Source organism: Neovison vison, chromosome 9 (assembly GCF_020171115.1).
Source record: "Neovison vison isolate M4711 chromosome 9, ASM_NN_V1, whole genome shotgun sequence".
In the NCBI taxonomy this organism is placed as follows: Eukaryota; Metazoa; Chordata; class Mammalia; order Carnivora; family Mustelidae; genus Neogale; species Neogale vison.
Window position 1 is genome coordinate 17496514 of NC_058099.1, and position 15623 is coordinate 17512136.

Consider the following 15623-nt stretch of genomic DNA (forward strand, 5'->3'; position numbering starts at 1 on the left):
ACTGAAGCTCAGAGCCATGAACTAGCTCTTTGAATCTCAACAGCGAGGGCAGAGCCAGGGGTGGAATCCCAGTCTGTCGGATTCTAAGACAGTGCTCTTTGGCTTCAATTATGTTGCTAGGAAAAGCGAAATGAAGGGAGGAAAGGAAAGCAAACAATAAATGGAGGAAAAGAGTTGTACTGTTCACCTCTTTACCCCTGGGTTGAGAAGGGGGGCGTTAACAAGCTCAAGAGAGCACTGGTGGGGCCTTCACCCAGCCCTCACTGCCTGCAGACCCGAGGAGAAGCATCTGAGCACTGGATGATGCTGACAACCAAGGTGCACAAAATGCCAGTGGGGGGGGGGGCGCCTGCTCAGTTGGTTGAGCGACTGCCTTCAGCTCAAGTCATGATCCCGGGGGGCCTGGGATGGAGTCCCTACATCGGGCTCCCTGCTTGGTGGGTAGTCTGCTTCTCCCTCTGCCTCTGTGATCTCTCTTGCTTTCGTTCTCTCTCAGATAAATAATAAAATTAATTAAAAAATTAATTAAAAATTTAAAAAAATGCCAGTGGGTCAGCGTGGCCACTGGAATGAGGCTTCTCTGTATTCTCAAGGGAAGAACAAAGTTGAGATCAACAGCTATTAAAATGATGATCCCCCTGGGGCCTCGTCTCCACAGCGGGGTCACCCCCCTTCCACCATAGTCAGCAGAGAAGCAACAGCAGAAGGGTCTGAATCACTTTGATAAAGAATCATTATTAACAGGGCACTTGGGTGGCTCAGTCAGTTAAGTGTCCAACCCTGGATTTCAGCTCCGGTCATGGTCTCAGGGTTGTGAGTTCAAGCCCTGTGTTTGGCTCTGCACTCAATGTGGAGTCTGCTTGGGATTTTCTCTCTCTCTTTCCCTATGCCCCTTCTCCCAGCTTATGAACACATGCATGTGCTCTCTCTCTCCAAAATAAATAATTATTTTTTTTAAAGAATCACCTTTAGCGACAATGGGGTCTATGATAATCAATGCTAATTTACACACTGTTCTTTCCCAGAGGTCTCTGCCTGAGAAGTGTGATTACTGGGTCTGGAGTCATGAACACACCCCACATCTGGGCCAACAGAAGGACTCGGAAAGCCTGAAAGGTGGAAAACAGTTCCCACTGTCCCTTCACCTCTCCCCAGCCTGTGTCTTTACAGTACCTCACCTGAAACATCTATAGCTCCTGTATTCAAGTCATACTGGGTTAAAAATGAGGGGACCTAAAGGTTGCATCCCATGAGTGCTTCCTGTTTTTCTTTTGGGGTTGTTTAAGGAGATAACTTGGTCTTTCATTCATCTCTCAAAAGAAACATTTCCTGCGGTATGACTTTTATCAATTTATCCAGCCATCCAGTCAAAACACTTTATTGAGTCTTATTAAGTGCAGATTCTGGGCTTGCTGACAGCAATGGGAAAATGGATTAGATGCAGCCACTGCCTTCCAGGAACTCATGTCCAGTAATCATTGGGAGTTCTGTCTCCCCCTGAAAATCTGGGGAAACGACTGACTCTCTCTAATCATCAAAATGCCTGAAACTCATGAATACATAATATTATATCTAAGTTCAAGAGAATTCTTAGACCTCCCCTCTGTCCCCCACAACCCATGGGAGTCCACTAGTCCCACACAGTAGAGTGATGGCGGGACCTTTGCTTGGTTGCTGGACCCATCTGAGGGACCCCTGCTTGAGGGAGATATCATCTGGGGTGTCTGATAAAGGGATGACAGTCCCTCTGATAAAACAAGGAAAGGAGAGGGCACCTCTGAGAAAAGAGGATATAGCTCTTCCTCGACATATAATGGGGTGGCCTCCCAATAAGCCCATCCTAAGTTGAAAATATTGCAAGTCAAAAATGCATTTGTATGCCTAACCTACTAAACATCCTAGCTCAGCCCAGCTTACCTTAAATGTGCTCAGAAGACTTACATTAGCCTACAAAGTGGGGCAAAATTGTCTCACGCAAAGCATATGTTATAATTAAGAGAGGAATATGTCATGTGACTTATGGACTACTCTACTGTAAGTGGCAGACAGAATGGCTGTGTGGGTATCTGCTATGAAGGGTCACCGCCCAGCACCCCGAGGCTGTGCTGGACCACATATCGGCAGCTCAGAATTCAGAGCCGGGTGTCTACTGAAGACGCACCACTTTCTACACCACCAAAAACTTGTTAAGTCGAACCATCGTAACTTGGAGATCATGTCACGTCATGTCAAACCCTAGTGTTTGGACTGGAAGCCAAGAGCATTCTTTCTGGAAATACCACTAACTTGCTCTGTGATTCTCTCCATGTTCCTTCCTTCCTCTCTCACTGGGCCTTGGTTTTCCCATGTTTCCAAATAATCAATAATTCAACACGGGCTCTGAGAACCCTTCTGGTCCTGACGTCCTCGGTCAGCCAGGCCGGCCTCTTCTCCAGGATGTCTGACTCTGCCTCACTCACTCCAACACGTTGGGGCCTTGCCCAGGAGCTCTCCAGCAAGGGCTTCCTGCCCACTTCCTCTTTCCTCCTAAAGAGGAGCAGTGGCTTTGGTGACAGACACACCTGGGCCCCCACGTGGATACCACTGTGGAGAGTGTGGCCTTGGGCAAGTTCTTTAACCTCTTTGAGGCTTCATGTCCTCCCCTGGGAACAGGGCAGTAATCATAAGACGCATCTCTTAGGCTTACTGGGCCCTAATCCTATGTAGTGAGCCAGTCGTGTCTGTTCCAAATCTTTTTCTAATCTTTTTATTCCTCCCTCCCTCCCCCGCTTCATTCCTTCCCTTCTCTCTTCTGTAAGACTTGCAAGGACCCTGGAGGAGAATTCACTGCCGTATTAGCCACACACTGCTTTCTCCTTGGCTGCACAGCAAAACAGTGCACATGCGTTCGTTCCCTCCATTGGTGGAGGGAAACCAGAAGGGCAGATAAAAGCCCGCCCAACCCTGGGTGTCGGAGACCTGGGGGCGTGCCTGGGAGCAGCCTCTGGGTGTCCCACAGAGGAAGCAGGGCCCACCAAGCCGAAGGCTCCTCCTCCATACCTTTCAGCTGCGCAGGGTGACGGCACTGGAAGGAGCATTTGCTGCCAAAGGTGGTGCCTTGAAGGCAGGAGAAGGACGCAGCGTGAACGTGATGCTGGTCAGGGACGCCGCAGTCCACCGGCTCGCAAGCCACCTGTTTGTTCCACTTGCCCTCGCTGCAGGTCACCGTGACGCTGGGTCCCACCTGGAAGGCAGAGGTGGGGATAATAAGCAGACGGCACGCCAGATGTGGGGGACACCTCTTCGACCCCATGCAACAACTCGGGAGTCTCTTCCTGGTTCCCGGAGACCCATGCTGAACTGTAACTGGCTTTTAATGAGTGAGGTGTCTCGGTTCCCATTCTTCAGATGCAGACACTGAGGTGCAGAGACACTGGTTAGCTCCAAGTGATACGGCTGTCAAGAGGGTACGTGGGAACCGAACCTAACAGCCGCACTCCGAACCGCCCCCTGCAGAGTCCCCCAGATCAGCGTTCCCATCGTGCTGATGAGAATCTCGGGACTCAGACTCCTGGGGCCTGATGACTTCTTTCATGAACTGGCCCTTGAAAAATGGCACAACATTTGTTCACTGGCTCTTGATCATCATACCTTTTCCTGGCTCTGCAGGGAGCCGCTTCAGTGTTTGGCATCAAGTGGGCAGTGCCCTGGGATATGGGATATGTTTGTCCCCTGTGCTAGACACCACAGCAAAGTCCCTTTCCTTCCTTGAGCTCTTGCATTGGCACTGAACCCCGGACTGCTCTAAGAGCCGCTCCCTGCTCTGAGATCCTTGAGAGAGGTAGACGTGAGGATGGGACGAGCCTGGGAAAAGCAAAGAGCGTCGACAGGGATTGGATCCGAACGAGAAGATGGCAGCGGTGCATGGGTGGAAGGGTGAGGCCGGGCTTCAGAGCCAAGGGAGGGACCGCCATGGGCAGCCCACAGCCTGCTGTTCAAGGAGGAAGCCGCCAGATCCCAGGGGACTGGGGATGCCAAATGTTGATCCGGGATTTTAAAAGCAAAGGACATTTTTCCCCTCTTAAGCACACATCAAAGGCAGCAGAGGTCCCTCTGTGCCAAAACAGCCTAATTGTTTCCACAGGAGTTCAGACCTGCCATGTCCGACACAAGGAAGTGGGTGTCTAAGACAAGCAATTGGGGACCCTGGGGCTGCCTCGACAGGGACTCTGTTTCAGCGCAGAAGCTCCAGGCCACAGGAATTTCCCTGTGTCCGCAGCAGGAAGGGGAAGCCTGCTGGCAGGGCCCCAGGAAAGGCTGCATCTAGTGGCAAAGCTCTGGAACCCTCAGATCTCCGGGATTCATGGCCCCAGTGCCCACTCTGAGACCCCACAGCAGCATCTGGCTGCAGCAGTACTCCACCATGCCCTCATGCCAGACACTGCCCTTGTCCATGAGCAACTCCTACGGCTTGCGACGGCTCTTCCCGTGGCTGGTCTCACCGCCGGACGCCATGCCATACCCAAGCGGACAGCCAGAAGGACCTTGATCCTTCACGATCCGACCATGTCACTGTCTTCAAAAGCTCCCCGTGGCCCTAAAGATCAACCTCAAACCTCCTGGGCAAGCGAACCAGGCCTTGACCGGAAGACCCTACCTGCCCTTTCAGCCTCACTGTTTGGGTGAGTTCAGGGGAGGGGAAAAGATCTGTCTGGGGCGTACTCTTTCTCAGCCACAGGCCTTCCCATACCATTTCTGCCTGTGCCCCCAGAAGCCGTTTCTTGCCCCTCCTCAGGGCACACCCCTGTGCCCATCCATCCGTCTGGTTCTCTGTTTCCGAGTCACTTCCAGGGTGAGTCCCCCCGGGCTTCCGCCACACCCGGCACCTGCCTCGACCAGCGTTCATCACACGGCGCCGTCATGACTCACTCCCTGCCCGTTCCCGGCAACGGTCCTCCTTGGGAGGAGGACGCAGGTTTATCTCAGTGACATTTGTTTTTTGCTCTAGCACCTACCACGGCATCTGGTTCCTGGCGAACAGATGCTTTGCAATCTGTTTTATGATGACAGTGAATGAGTGAGCACCTCATTGAGAGAGGGCTCCCCTCTTTCTAACGCGGCCCCTTCCCCTGCAGTGGAGCTCGGCCTGTTTCCTTCCCGAGGGCTCCGCATGGGCCTTTCCACATTTGCAACCCCCAACAGAGACGGACACGTGCTGTGTGGGACACGGGAACTGTGGCCTTGGAAATTCCAGGTTCACGGGTGGATGCATTCTGTCAACACATATTTATTGCGTCTTTGCTGGGTGGCGGCACTCTGCGAGAGGCTCCACTCCAGGCCAGCCACCCCCCACCCTGGGGGCTGGAGAGGGGCTCCGAGCCCGGCACCTGCACACACCTGGCTCTTGATGAGCTCGTCGTCCCGCTGTATCTGGAGCACGTAGCCCGTCCGGCAGCTCACGGTGCAGCGGGCGCCGTGGTAGCGGTCACTGCTGGAGCAGTTGAGAGACGCGTTCTCCACGGCCAGCTCCGGGCAGTCGGAGGCCTCACATGCGAAGTGCACACAGCTGGTGGGGGGAAGCAGCAAGAGGGTAAGTGGGGGCGCTCATGCCCACCGCACGCTGGCGGGAAGGTCAAAGCTGATGCGTCTGGCACCAAGCCGAACGCCAGCCTCTTTGTATTTGGTGACAGTACTCACTTCGGAGGGGTGCAGTGAGCATGAAAACAGAGCGGGTCGGACAAGCACAGAGCACAATTCCGGCCCACAGAAACACTCAACAGGCGGTCGCTCATAGTGTAAACAAGTCTGTGCTCTAGTACCTAGAAGCTGGGTGGCGTTGGGCAAGGGACTCCCCTCTCTGAGTTTCAGAGAGTGCTCATATTGGGCCAAACCAGAGGGCTGTGAGACTCAACGGACGTGCTGAAGGTAGAACTCTTTTATAAACTGTAAAGCAACGCATGAACTGTTAGTAAGGTCATACGGAGATCACGCCCTGCTTCTTGTTGTGGCTGCCGTTCTAACCTTCCTGCCAATTTGAATGCTACCCACTCTTCAGTCCCAGCCCCATGTAAATGTCTACAGGAAGCTTCCCCGTGTCCCCAGGGAGGGGGGGCTTCCTGGCAGGCCTCCTGCCCTCCTTTCTCTAAATGGCCTCACACTTCATGCACTGAAAGCACAGGGCCTGGGTGCCCACCATGTGCCAGAATGTGTGCTAATCCTTAAGGAGATGGAAATCTAAAATCCCTGAGCTAGATGATCTTTCCCCTCCTGTTCCTGTTACACAGACACGCAGTAACATTAGTGACTGTTCACCGATCGCTTATGTACATGAGCTCACTCAGTTCTTACAACACCCCTATGAGCTAAGTGTTACTCATTTTATAGTTGGAAAAATCGGGGACCAGAGAGATCAAGTTACCTGTTTAAGCTCCCACCCAGATGTGTGACTCCAAAGTCCTTGTTGTTAACCTTGCCCCACACCTGGACTAGAACTTCCCTGAGGGTAGAGAGATAATGTCTGTTTCATCTCCCTGTCCTCTGATTGCAATAAAGCAGCTTGGCCTCCTGTCGGGGTTTCCTAACTGGTGGCAGTGTGCGGCAGCAGCGCTTTGCATTTAAAGCCCTTTAAGGGCATTGAGACATTGACTGGGAAGAGCGAGAGTGTGCTGGGGGCAGTTTTCGCTAACCTTTGCCTCTCTGACTCTGTCTACCCCAACGCCTGCCACATGGTGTGCACACAGAGCTCGGGGACAGCGAGCCATTGCTGAGCAAACCAGCTTCAGAAGAAAGGCCCCATTTGTTTTCATGGTGCCCATTTCAGGAGACCCTGCCGGGGGCTTTAGAGGAAGGTGGTTACTCATCTCCAAGCTCTCTCCTTGGCTCAGGAGCCTGCTGAGAGTCACAGTTGGAGTGGCATGGAGCTAAAAGCCTCCAAACATCACAAATGGCCTTTAAAAACAAACAATAAACAAACAAACAAAAAACAAAAAACTCAGAAGAAAGGAGCATCTGATTAAGGTCTTGGTCCCACACGGAAGTGGGCTTTGCCTCTCCACATGTCCCCTTTCGGAAGGGAGGGATAAAAGTGACACCTGCGGAGATGTTGGGATTCTCTGTCCTCCTTCCTGCCCCTGAAAGCCTCGCGCCCGGTGCCCTGGGGAAGCCTCCAGGAGCGTTTCTGTGGACTCAGAGCAAGGGCTCTGACACCACACAATGCATCTGTTCATGATGTGTAAGACCTGGGGGCAAGAGCCACATGGTTCCAATTTAAACAGATTTACTCCGTAAGTTACCAGCTCCCAAGCCAGTCTTCTGACCTATGCCTTCCAGTGTGGCCATGCTTGCTCCACACTCCTGAGATGATGACTGGGGGGCTCCGGGCTGCCCTGGGCTGTGGCGGCCATGAAGAGAAAAGCAGCATGTGCCTGCCGCCCCACCCCCCCCCCATTTCTCTCCACGTTAATGTTCTTCCTAAGAAAAAGAATAAACTGGAAACAAAACTGGATTTGTTGACATGGAAAGGACACAGGGCTTAGCAATGGGGCAAATCTGAGTCCTATCCCAGCAATGCCATTTATGGGTTGTTTGACCTTGGAAAGTTACATCATATGCTGAGACTCCGTCTTCCCATCTGCAAAATGGAAGCAATAAGCCAATTCATCTCTCAGGAGTGTCAACGGGATAGCATGTCAGCCACTCATTCACCAATTCAACAGACCTTGAAGAGGAACCTTGCTATACTGTTCCAGACAATGGGGCTATATAGAAAATGCCTGCCACCTGCGAATTTGAGGAGAAAGGACATGCGCCCCAGAAAAGCCATAAAGAAGCCTGTTTCAGATAGTTGTGTGCACAGAGAGGGCACTAAAGGTGAAATCATGGAGGATGACTGTTGGAAGTTGGGGAAAGACACCAAGTGCAGATGGGTCACGGAAGGAAGCCTCCACAAGGAAGGGACATCTGAACTAAGACCTGTATGAAATGAAGGGATATGCCATGCAAAGGTTTGGAGCAGAGGGAATCCCCAGCAGGGTAAAGAGCACGCACGAAGGTCCTGGACAGAATGGAACTCAGCATATTTGTACAATCAAAGGGCCCATGGGTGAGAAATACTTTGGAAACCATGATGCTACAAGAGAAGGTAGTTTCTCTACTCTGACTTTCTGGGCTGTAGAAGGAAAGTATCTCCTGGTCACATGAATTATCTGACCAAAAGTTTCCACAGTCAAAAGAATTGGTAGTACTGGATTAATCAGCTTCCCCGACCCTACACACACAATTGCAGGACTTCTCAGAACCTTCAATATTCTGATACCTATAGTGGATTTCTAAAAGGGGCTATGATTTTCCAAACTCTGATAACCTTTTCCAATAGGAAATTTGTGGGCTAGTGTCTTCCAGAACACACTGTGGGGACCGGGATATCCCTGTTTGTCCAGCACATCTGTTTGTGCCTGGCTTATAGGCTTGAAAATAGGGAGGATAGGGGATAGGAAGGTCATGTGTACCAGCTATCAGCCACTGCGTTTTATCTGCATCACCTGACTTGCATCCTCACCATAACTCCTTGAGGCAGTACAATTACTCCCATTTTCGAGAAGAGGAATGTGAGACTCAGTGAGCTTAGTTGCCTGTCCAAAGGCACTGTGTGTGGACAGAAACCAGTAAGGTCTGCCTGCCTGTCCTCCAAGCCCCATGCTCTTCTCTTTGCTTTCCCATGAAGTTGGAAGAGTGGTGTGAACACACTGTCCAAAAATGATAAACATTACCCCCACATGCCCCTCCCAAATACCTCCCTGACACAGCCCTGTCATTGCTGAAACACAAAAACAAGGAACAAAAGAAAAGCCTCTGGCTTCGTTAAAAAAAGGGGGGGGGGAGGATTTAATACCAGTGATGAGCAATAAAAAATAACAAAAGAAGGAAAAAAAAAAGGACTCTTCTCAGAGGGAGGAAGCTGGCTGATCTGAGGGATGGGGGAGGGGACATAGGTGCTTTTATCAATGAAATTCTCACATCTGGGCAAAGATGGGGACACCCTCCCCCCACGCAAAGATAATCAGATATTTAGAAATTGTCTTTTTTCCGTATATGTGTATGTATGTGTATATAGGTACGTATATACACACACATACATATACACACAAATATATTTATATGTGCACCTGTATATAAATAAATATATTTATTTCCTTATAGACTCAAGTTCCACATAGAGGCATATCCTTAAGTGATTGAATAGCCAATCCCCCCACTGCTGTTAAGGCATATCCTTAAGTGATTGAATAGCCAATCCCCCCACTGCTGTTCCCACAGCCCAGGGCACTGGTCTCCAGTCACAGACAGCAGAATGTGTGGGTAAGGCAGAATACAGAAGACCAGCGGTAAAGGGCTGGTGAGGGTCCCACTCCTGGCTGTGTCCCTTGAGTCTTGGCTTAGCTCCCATATTCTGCTGCTTTGCTGCAACTACATTATGGGGCGGGGTGGGGGACAGTAAGTAACAGAAGGGGGTTTTATAAGTCACTTTGGGCTGCTCAGATGGAGACAGTGGATAAGACAGCATGTCCATGCTGGGAAGGGAGGGAAGATGCTCCTGGCAGGAGGGCCGCAGGGTCCCTGGGAAGTGAGACAGAGAAAGAATGATCAAGACAGGACTCCTGGTTCTCTGTCCAGGAATGCAGCGGCTGCTGGAGGGGATCCTGAAAGGGTCTCGCACCCTGGAATCCTAGGAGCCAGGGAGGCGCTGGCCCAATGGGGATGAGGCAAAGTCAAAGTCTGCAGGGTCAGGATGGCAGCGAGCAGCTCTTGGGGTGCCCAAGGGAGGGAGGGGGGCCGGCAGAGCAGCAGCAGGTCACTCCTGGCCCAGGTGGCCCACAGCACCGACCCTGTCGTGTCTCCAGACCTACCCATGTCTTTACTACGAACACTCCTGGTAGCTAAATGTTGGCAACTTATTAAAGAAGAGAGGGCCAGACACACGTTATTTGTGGTCCGTTCTGGCCTATTCGACAGCGGTCTTGAAACTTCTGATGAAGAGGAATGTGCTTTGCCCCAGGAGGCCTGAGAAGTGAATTCCAATGCCGCTTCTGCTGCTGAGCGGCTGGGTGGCTCGGGGGAGCTCACGTCCCTTGCTTGGACCTCAGATGAGAAGGCAGAACCAGAGAACCTGGTGGAGGCCTCCCAGCTTTCAGCCACCACAGTTTTATGAAGACAAAACAACAGAGACATATAATCTCTTGAGCTCTTGGGGAGAGCGAGAATAAATTTTGATAATCCTGATTATTGACAAGGATGTGGAAGCAGAGGAACTCCGGGGTACCTCTGATGGGAGCGGAAGTTGAACAACATCTTGGAGAAGAATCAGGAGCATCCGGTCCCGTTGAAGAGACACGGGCTCGGGCAGCTCAGTTCCATCCGTGAGGCGTATCCCCCAGACCAGCAACTCCCAACAGGTGTTCTGAGAGGGGCTGATCCTCTCGTGGGCTGGATAACTTAGGGAAGCCTGTGGTCTCTGGCCACGAGAAGCTTCTTCCTGGGCTCCGAATCTCACACGTGATTTTCCTATATGGTTATCTGATGGGTTGGATATTCCTTGGTGGGCTCCCGTAGGCACCTATCCTCACCCCCACCACACCCGACCCAAGTCCTTGTGGGCTGGAAGGACTCAAGAATGGATTTCCTCCTAGAGCTGCCTTTCTCACAGTTGGCTCCCTGGCCGAACTGTCCTCCTCCGGGTGGGCTGGCATGGGAAGTGGGACGAGTTTGCGGTAGAGGGAGAAAGAATGCAAACAATAAAGGGGGTTGGAGGAAGGAAGGAAGTAGGAAGGAAGGAGGGAGGGAAGAGAAGGGAGAGAGAACGGGAGCTGACTGATTGTGTAAGCACATGGCCCACTGGATTTTATAATAAGCTGGTTAATCTCTGTTTAGAACCATAGGATAGTGTGTGTGTCTGTCTGTGTGTCTGTGTGTCTGTGTGTGTGTGTCAGACACACTGGAGCCTCAGTCCGGGAGTGCTGCTTTCCTCCCTGAGTTAGCCTCTTAACTTCCCACCACCATGGCTAAGCCCCCACGCTGTTCCCTCTTCCCCTTAGGTGTGGTGCTGGGATTTGGCTAGAATTCCAGGACTGGACCTCTCCCTTGAAACCCGATCCTGTTTTCGTGGGCCTCTGGATTCAGTGCAAGTGCTGCCCGGGGACTGGAGACCCTTGACTCTAGGTCAGAACCCATGGCCCGGATTGATTTTGCTCTAGGGATGCTCCTCTCCAGGCAGCCCGCGAGGCACCACGCTGCTCTCCGGAGAAGAGAAGGAACACGGGAAGGGGGAAGGGGGGGAGGGGAGGCCGAGTGGGTGGGGACGGCGGGGAAGAACCAGAGGCGGCAAGAAAGAGGATCCGTGGGGACGTGAGGGCCGGCCGGAGGGCTGGTGGCTGGGGAGGCGAGGCGGGCCCCTCTCAAGACCCGGGAACCAGCTGAGAGTCAAGTGGGCTGTTTCTATAAGAGCCAGCTGAAGCGCGGGCTATAAAAAGTGATGCTATTTACCTTGGTGTTTTGAGAATGAAGAAAAACATCCCGTGGCTTTTTACAGTTGTTGCTTATTTTTCTTTTCTCGCCTCCTGGTTTGTTTGTTTTAATGCACTTGCACATTTGTGCAGTCCCGACTGTTTGGGTGAGTGCCTCTCCAGCTCTACAGGAGCAGCTGCCTCCTTCCCCAGCCCCTGTCCTCTGGAGCATCCCCCCGGCCCCACAGCGGTGGCACCAGGGGCTCGTCCCATCTCAGCCAGGTCCACGCTCAGGGCAGAGCCCCGGAGGCCCTCAGGGTCGCGGGCCCCTCACCTCGGGCTGCTCCCCTCACTAAATGCTCACACGTGAGCAGCCGTGACGCGTCTCTCCTGGACGTGCTTGACTCTGATGAGTACCTCGTGGCTTTCAGGGGCAGACAAAGCAAGATTTTGCCTCCTACTGCTCGGATGTCCTTGACTCACTGTCTCTTGTCCACACCTCACAGGACAGGTGTGATAATGAAATAAAATAATGGTATAAGGTAATGAAGTGCCTGTCGGTGTCCTCCCCCTCCTTCTTCTCCCTCCCGGCTCGCGGAAAGCACGGAACATCAGAACTGGAATATCCCATCCTCCGCCATCATCCCATGGATGGGGAAGCTGAGGCCCAGAGAGGCGGACTGACGGGCTCATAGGACTATAACCAGTGAGACCCTTTGTCCCTTCCCGGTGCTCTTCTGCTACCACTCAGAGAACCCAACAGCTGCTAAACAGTTGATTTGTTTCTGAGCTGAGACACTTCTAACTGTTTACTTCGGGCCCAGGAACTGTTAATTAAGAATTCAAAGAAGCCAGTGCTGGCCTCCGTCAGCTTGCCCGTGGTCCCGGTGGCTGGTTAAGGACGGGAAAGAAAGCGCTGCAGAAAAGGTCTAATGGATTTACGCTGCCCATCAACACTGTTTCCCTGGGTTCTGAGAATTGACTTATTTTTATAGTCTGGAGAGCCAGAGATGAAAAAGCCCCTTTAGTGTGAAATATAACAGTGAGTGATATTTAAGGAGCTCTTTTGCCTCCGCACGATTGCAACAGACTTTGCACAACAGAAGCTAGAGACAGTGGGTGCAAAACAATGCGGGTTTTGCAACCACCTTTTGTGTCCCCTGTGGTGGCAGGGGCGTGGGAAAGCCAGTGTTGTTCTCTCCCCCCACCGCCCCGCCTCCCAGTCCTCTCCCCTCCTTGCTCCCAGGTACACAGGGCAGGGGGCGATTGCCTTTCAGAGGGCCTCACTCTGGGGGAACCCACGGAGACCACGGCCCCCACCCCCCATGCCTCAATCTCTCTTTCTTCCTTCTGGATCTCATTAAACAAACGTGAGAGTTGCTGTGGGAGCAGGGACCAGCCCTTCTTTCTCCCTTGGGGGCCCTGGAATGCTAGAGGGCAGTGCGGGAGTGTGGACACTCTGGATGTCCTAGACGATCTCCAGAGCTTCTTCCGGCTTTAAGTGCTTCATGGGGCATTCTCGGCAGAGAAGATCAGCAAGTGGCCATAAAGACCCCATATTAATAGAGCAGCTTGGCACAGTGCCTCACGGTCCACGAGAGGGCCTTGCTCTCTGGCGCACCATTGAACCCCCACGACCCACCGGTGGGGTAGAGACGGTCGTCCGTTTATCCAAAAACGGGAAAGCCCGACTCAGAAAAGTTGTCATGGACACACACGCAAGAAGGGACACGTTCAGACCCACAGAAGAGTATCCCCCAAACTCTTACTCTTTCCAGGAAACTCCACGCTCTCTCAGCTCAGACGAGGGGCATTAGCAGACACCAGATCAGAGGCATGGGTGGGGGTAATGCTGCCCCACGACCAGAGACCCTGAGACGGCAGAGGGGATCTTAGGAGCTGGGTTTGGGGAAGATGGGGAGACTTCCTCAACACTGGAATACGGTGAACGGAGACACAGAAAATACAGGCTCCCTCCATCCCCTAAATAAATATTCCAGTATTTCCGAGCTGCAGGACAGCTAATCCACCTCTCTTCTCTTTGTCCAAATGTGGATGCTGAGACCCAGAGAGGGGAAGCGATGTCTACCTCGCAAACGAGCCATTGTCAGCAAGCCGGGTGAGGGAATGTTTCCACCAGCGCACATTCCTGCTTCCCTCCCTCACCCCTGGAATCCAGACACACGTGTGGGCCTCCCAGGCCCAAAGGCAGAGCCGGCCAGAGGCCAGAGGATGGAGCAGGGAGAAACATACGGACTTTTCACAGCCCCACGCAGGTCTACGTGGTTCCAGAATTCCTCCATCTGCTTCTGGCTAGCAACGGCCCAGGGTATTCCGACACAGGGTCCCTTACCTCTGCTCAGCAGAGCTGTAGGCCTCCCCTCTCTGGCAGCTGCTCAGGGTGACGGGGTCAAAGTTGTCGAAGGAGCGGAGGGCCACCCCCGAGATGGCGACCAGGGGTGAACTGAAGCTCACACGAACCGCCCGGCTATGGTAGAAGGGCCGGCTGAGGTCATGTACCACAGGGATAATCAGGGGATTGTTCCTGCAGCTCAGGACATGGAGGCCTGTCAGGAGAGACAGAGGGCCGAGGGGCCAGGCTCATTACTCAAGGCCAGTCACGCCCTCCCCAACGGGCCCTTCCCGAAGCCCCCAGACCCTTTCATGTCACTGCACAAAAGCACCATTGGGTGGCCAGTGGGGATTTTGAGTTTGATTGAAAGTTTCTTTGTCTGCCTTTTTCTCTTGGTTCCAAATCTTTCCAATCCCTTTGCCTCCCTGCCCCCTAAGCTTTCCCTTCACCTAGCGCCCACAGCCTCTCTCCCTCCCCCAGGGGCCACCCCTCACAGAAGCATGGCGGGCCGCACCACCCTCCCACACTGCGTTTGTGCTGGATGGTCCGAGCTGCTAGTTTCCAGGCTGCCTTCCCAGTCAGCTGCAGAGATGGTGCACACCAGCCACAGCAGCAGGCTGCCCTCATTTTTAGTCCAGGAACCCAAGAGCAGTCCTGAGAGGTCCGGACCGCAGTAGCCGGGATGCAGAGGTAACCCTGGGAACCAAGGACAGGAAGCGGCTCCCCAGAGGTGCCCCCAAGAGCCAGCCGTGTACAGTCCATGCTGAGCCCGGGCTTTGCCCATCTCAAAGCCCTCAGTTCTTTCTAGAATGGGGAACAGGTCCCCAGGCTTCGAGGAGGAAGGGAAGAGGCAGAGAGGAAGGGCATGCCCAGAGGAGGGAAGGGAATGCTGGCGTGGGATACAGTCGGAGAAACAGACACCGGCTCTGGGGTCGGATGGACCTCGGTTCACATCACGGCTGAGCCTACCCAATGATGTGAGCCTGGCAAGCTCCCAAAACTCACTTCCTGCAACTAAACTCAGGGCTGAATCCGTGTGCATCCCGGCAGGCCTGCGCTGTTGGGGATGTCCAGCTCCCCATCCAGAAGGCGCCCTTCTCTGGTCCCTCAGAACAGCAAAGGCTCCCCAAGGGGTGCCAGGATCGGAGGACAGAGGCCGGGGGACACTGCGGGGAGGGATGGGGACACGTGGAAGCCTCAGACACTGGGTCATGGGATCCCAGCCGCTTCCGTGGAACCAGACCTTTCCCCACGCCTCAGAGCCCGCTGCAATGGCACGACAGCTAGGAAAATATTTGCTTCTCACTTAGGGAATTTTCTCTGGAATCCAGATAAGTCCAGAGGGGTTTTCTTTCTCTTCCTTATTCATATGACCCCCCACCCCACCCCAACCCCATCACTTCCCTTGCCTCTAAAACTAACTAAATAAGTAAACATAAAAACAAAATAAAATCCTCTCCCTGCTCCCTGGGCTTCTGCTTGACCCTGAGATGACCCCTTGCCTGCTGGCTTCATACGGGTCTTTGAACCGAGCTCTCTGTGGAATGGCGCAGCCATAGCTGTGGAGGCCGGCCTCCGGGGCTGGCCTGGGATTCCAGACACTGGCAACGGCTACCCAGAGTTAGACTGGAAATGTGGGAGGGACAACACGGCTTTCCCAGGGCGGGCGCTCACGCGGGGCACTGTCACCACAGCCCTGAGGAATCCTTCTCGCTCTGACGATGAAGTGGCACCGTTGTCCCCATTGTGTCTATGAGGAGAGCAAGATGCCACAAGAGGGGCTCTGAGGTCAA

At 53.2% G+C, this 15623-nt stretch overlaps 1 protein-coding gene across 1 annotated transcript in view; it reads right to left on the bottom strand.

Moving 5' to 3' along the window:
* PAPPA (pappalysin 1) overlaps positions 1-15623 on the bottom strand; it is a 235416-nt gene that overhangs the window by 50536 nt on the left and 169257 nt on the right. The window contains exons 13-15 of the mRNA XM_044265042.1: positions 13831-14044; positions 5377-5545; positions 3040-3223 (exon numbers count right to left, since the gene is read on the bottom strand). Of these exons, the coding sequence (XP_044120977.1) occupies positions 3040-3223; positions 5377-5545; positions 13831-14044 (567 nt within the window). The remainder of the gene's footprint in view (positions 1-3039; positions 3224-5376; positions 5546-13830; positions 14045-15623) is intronic.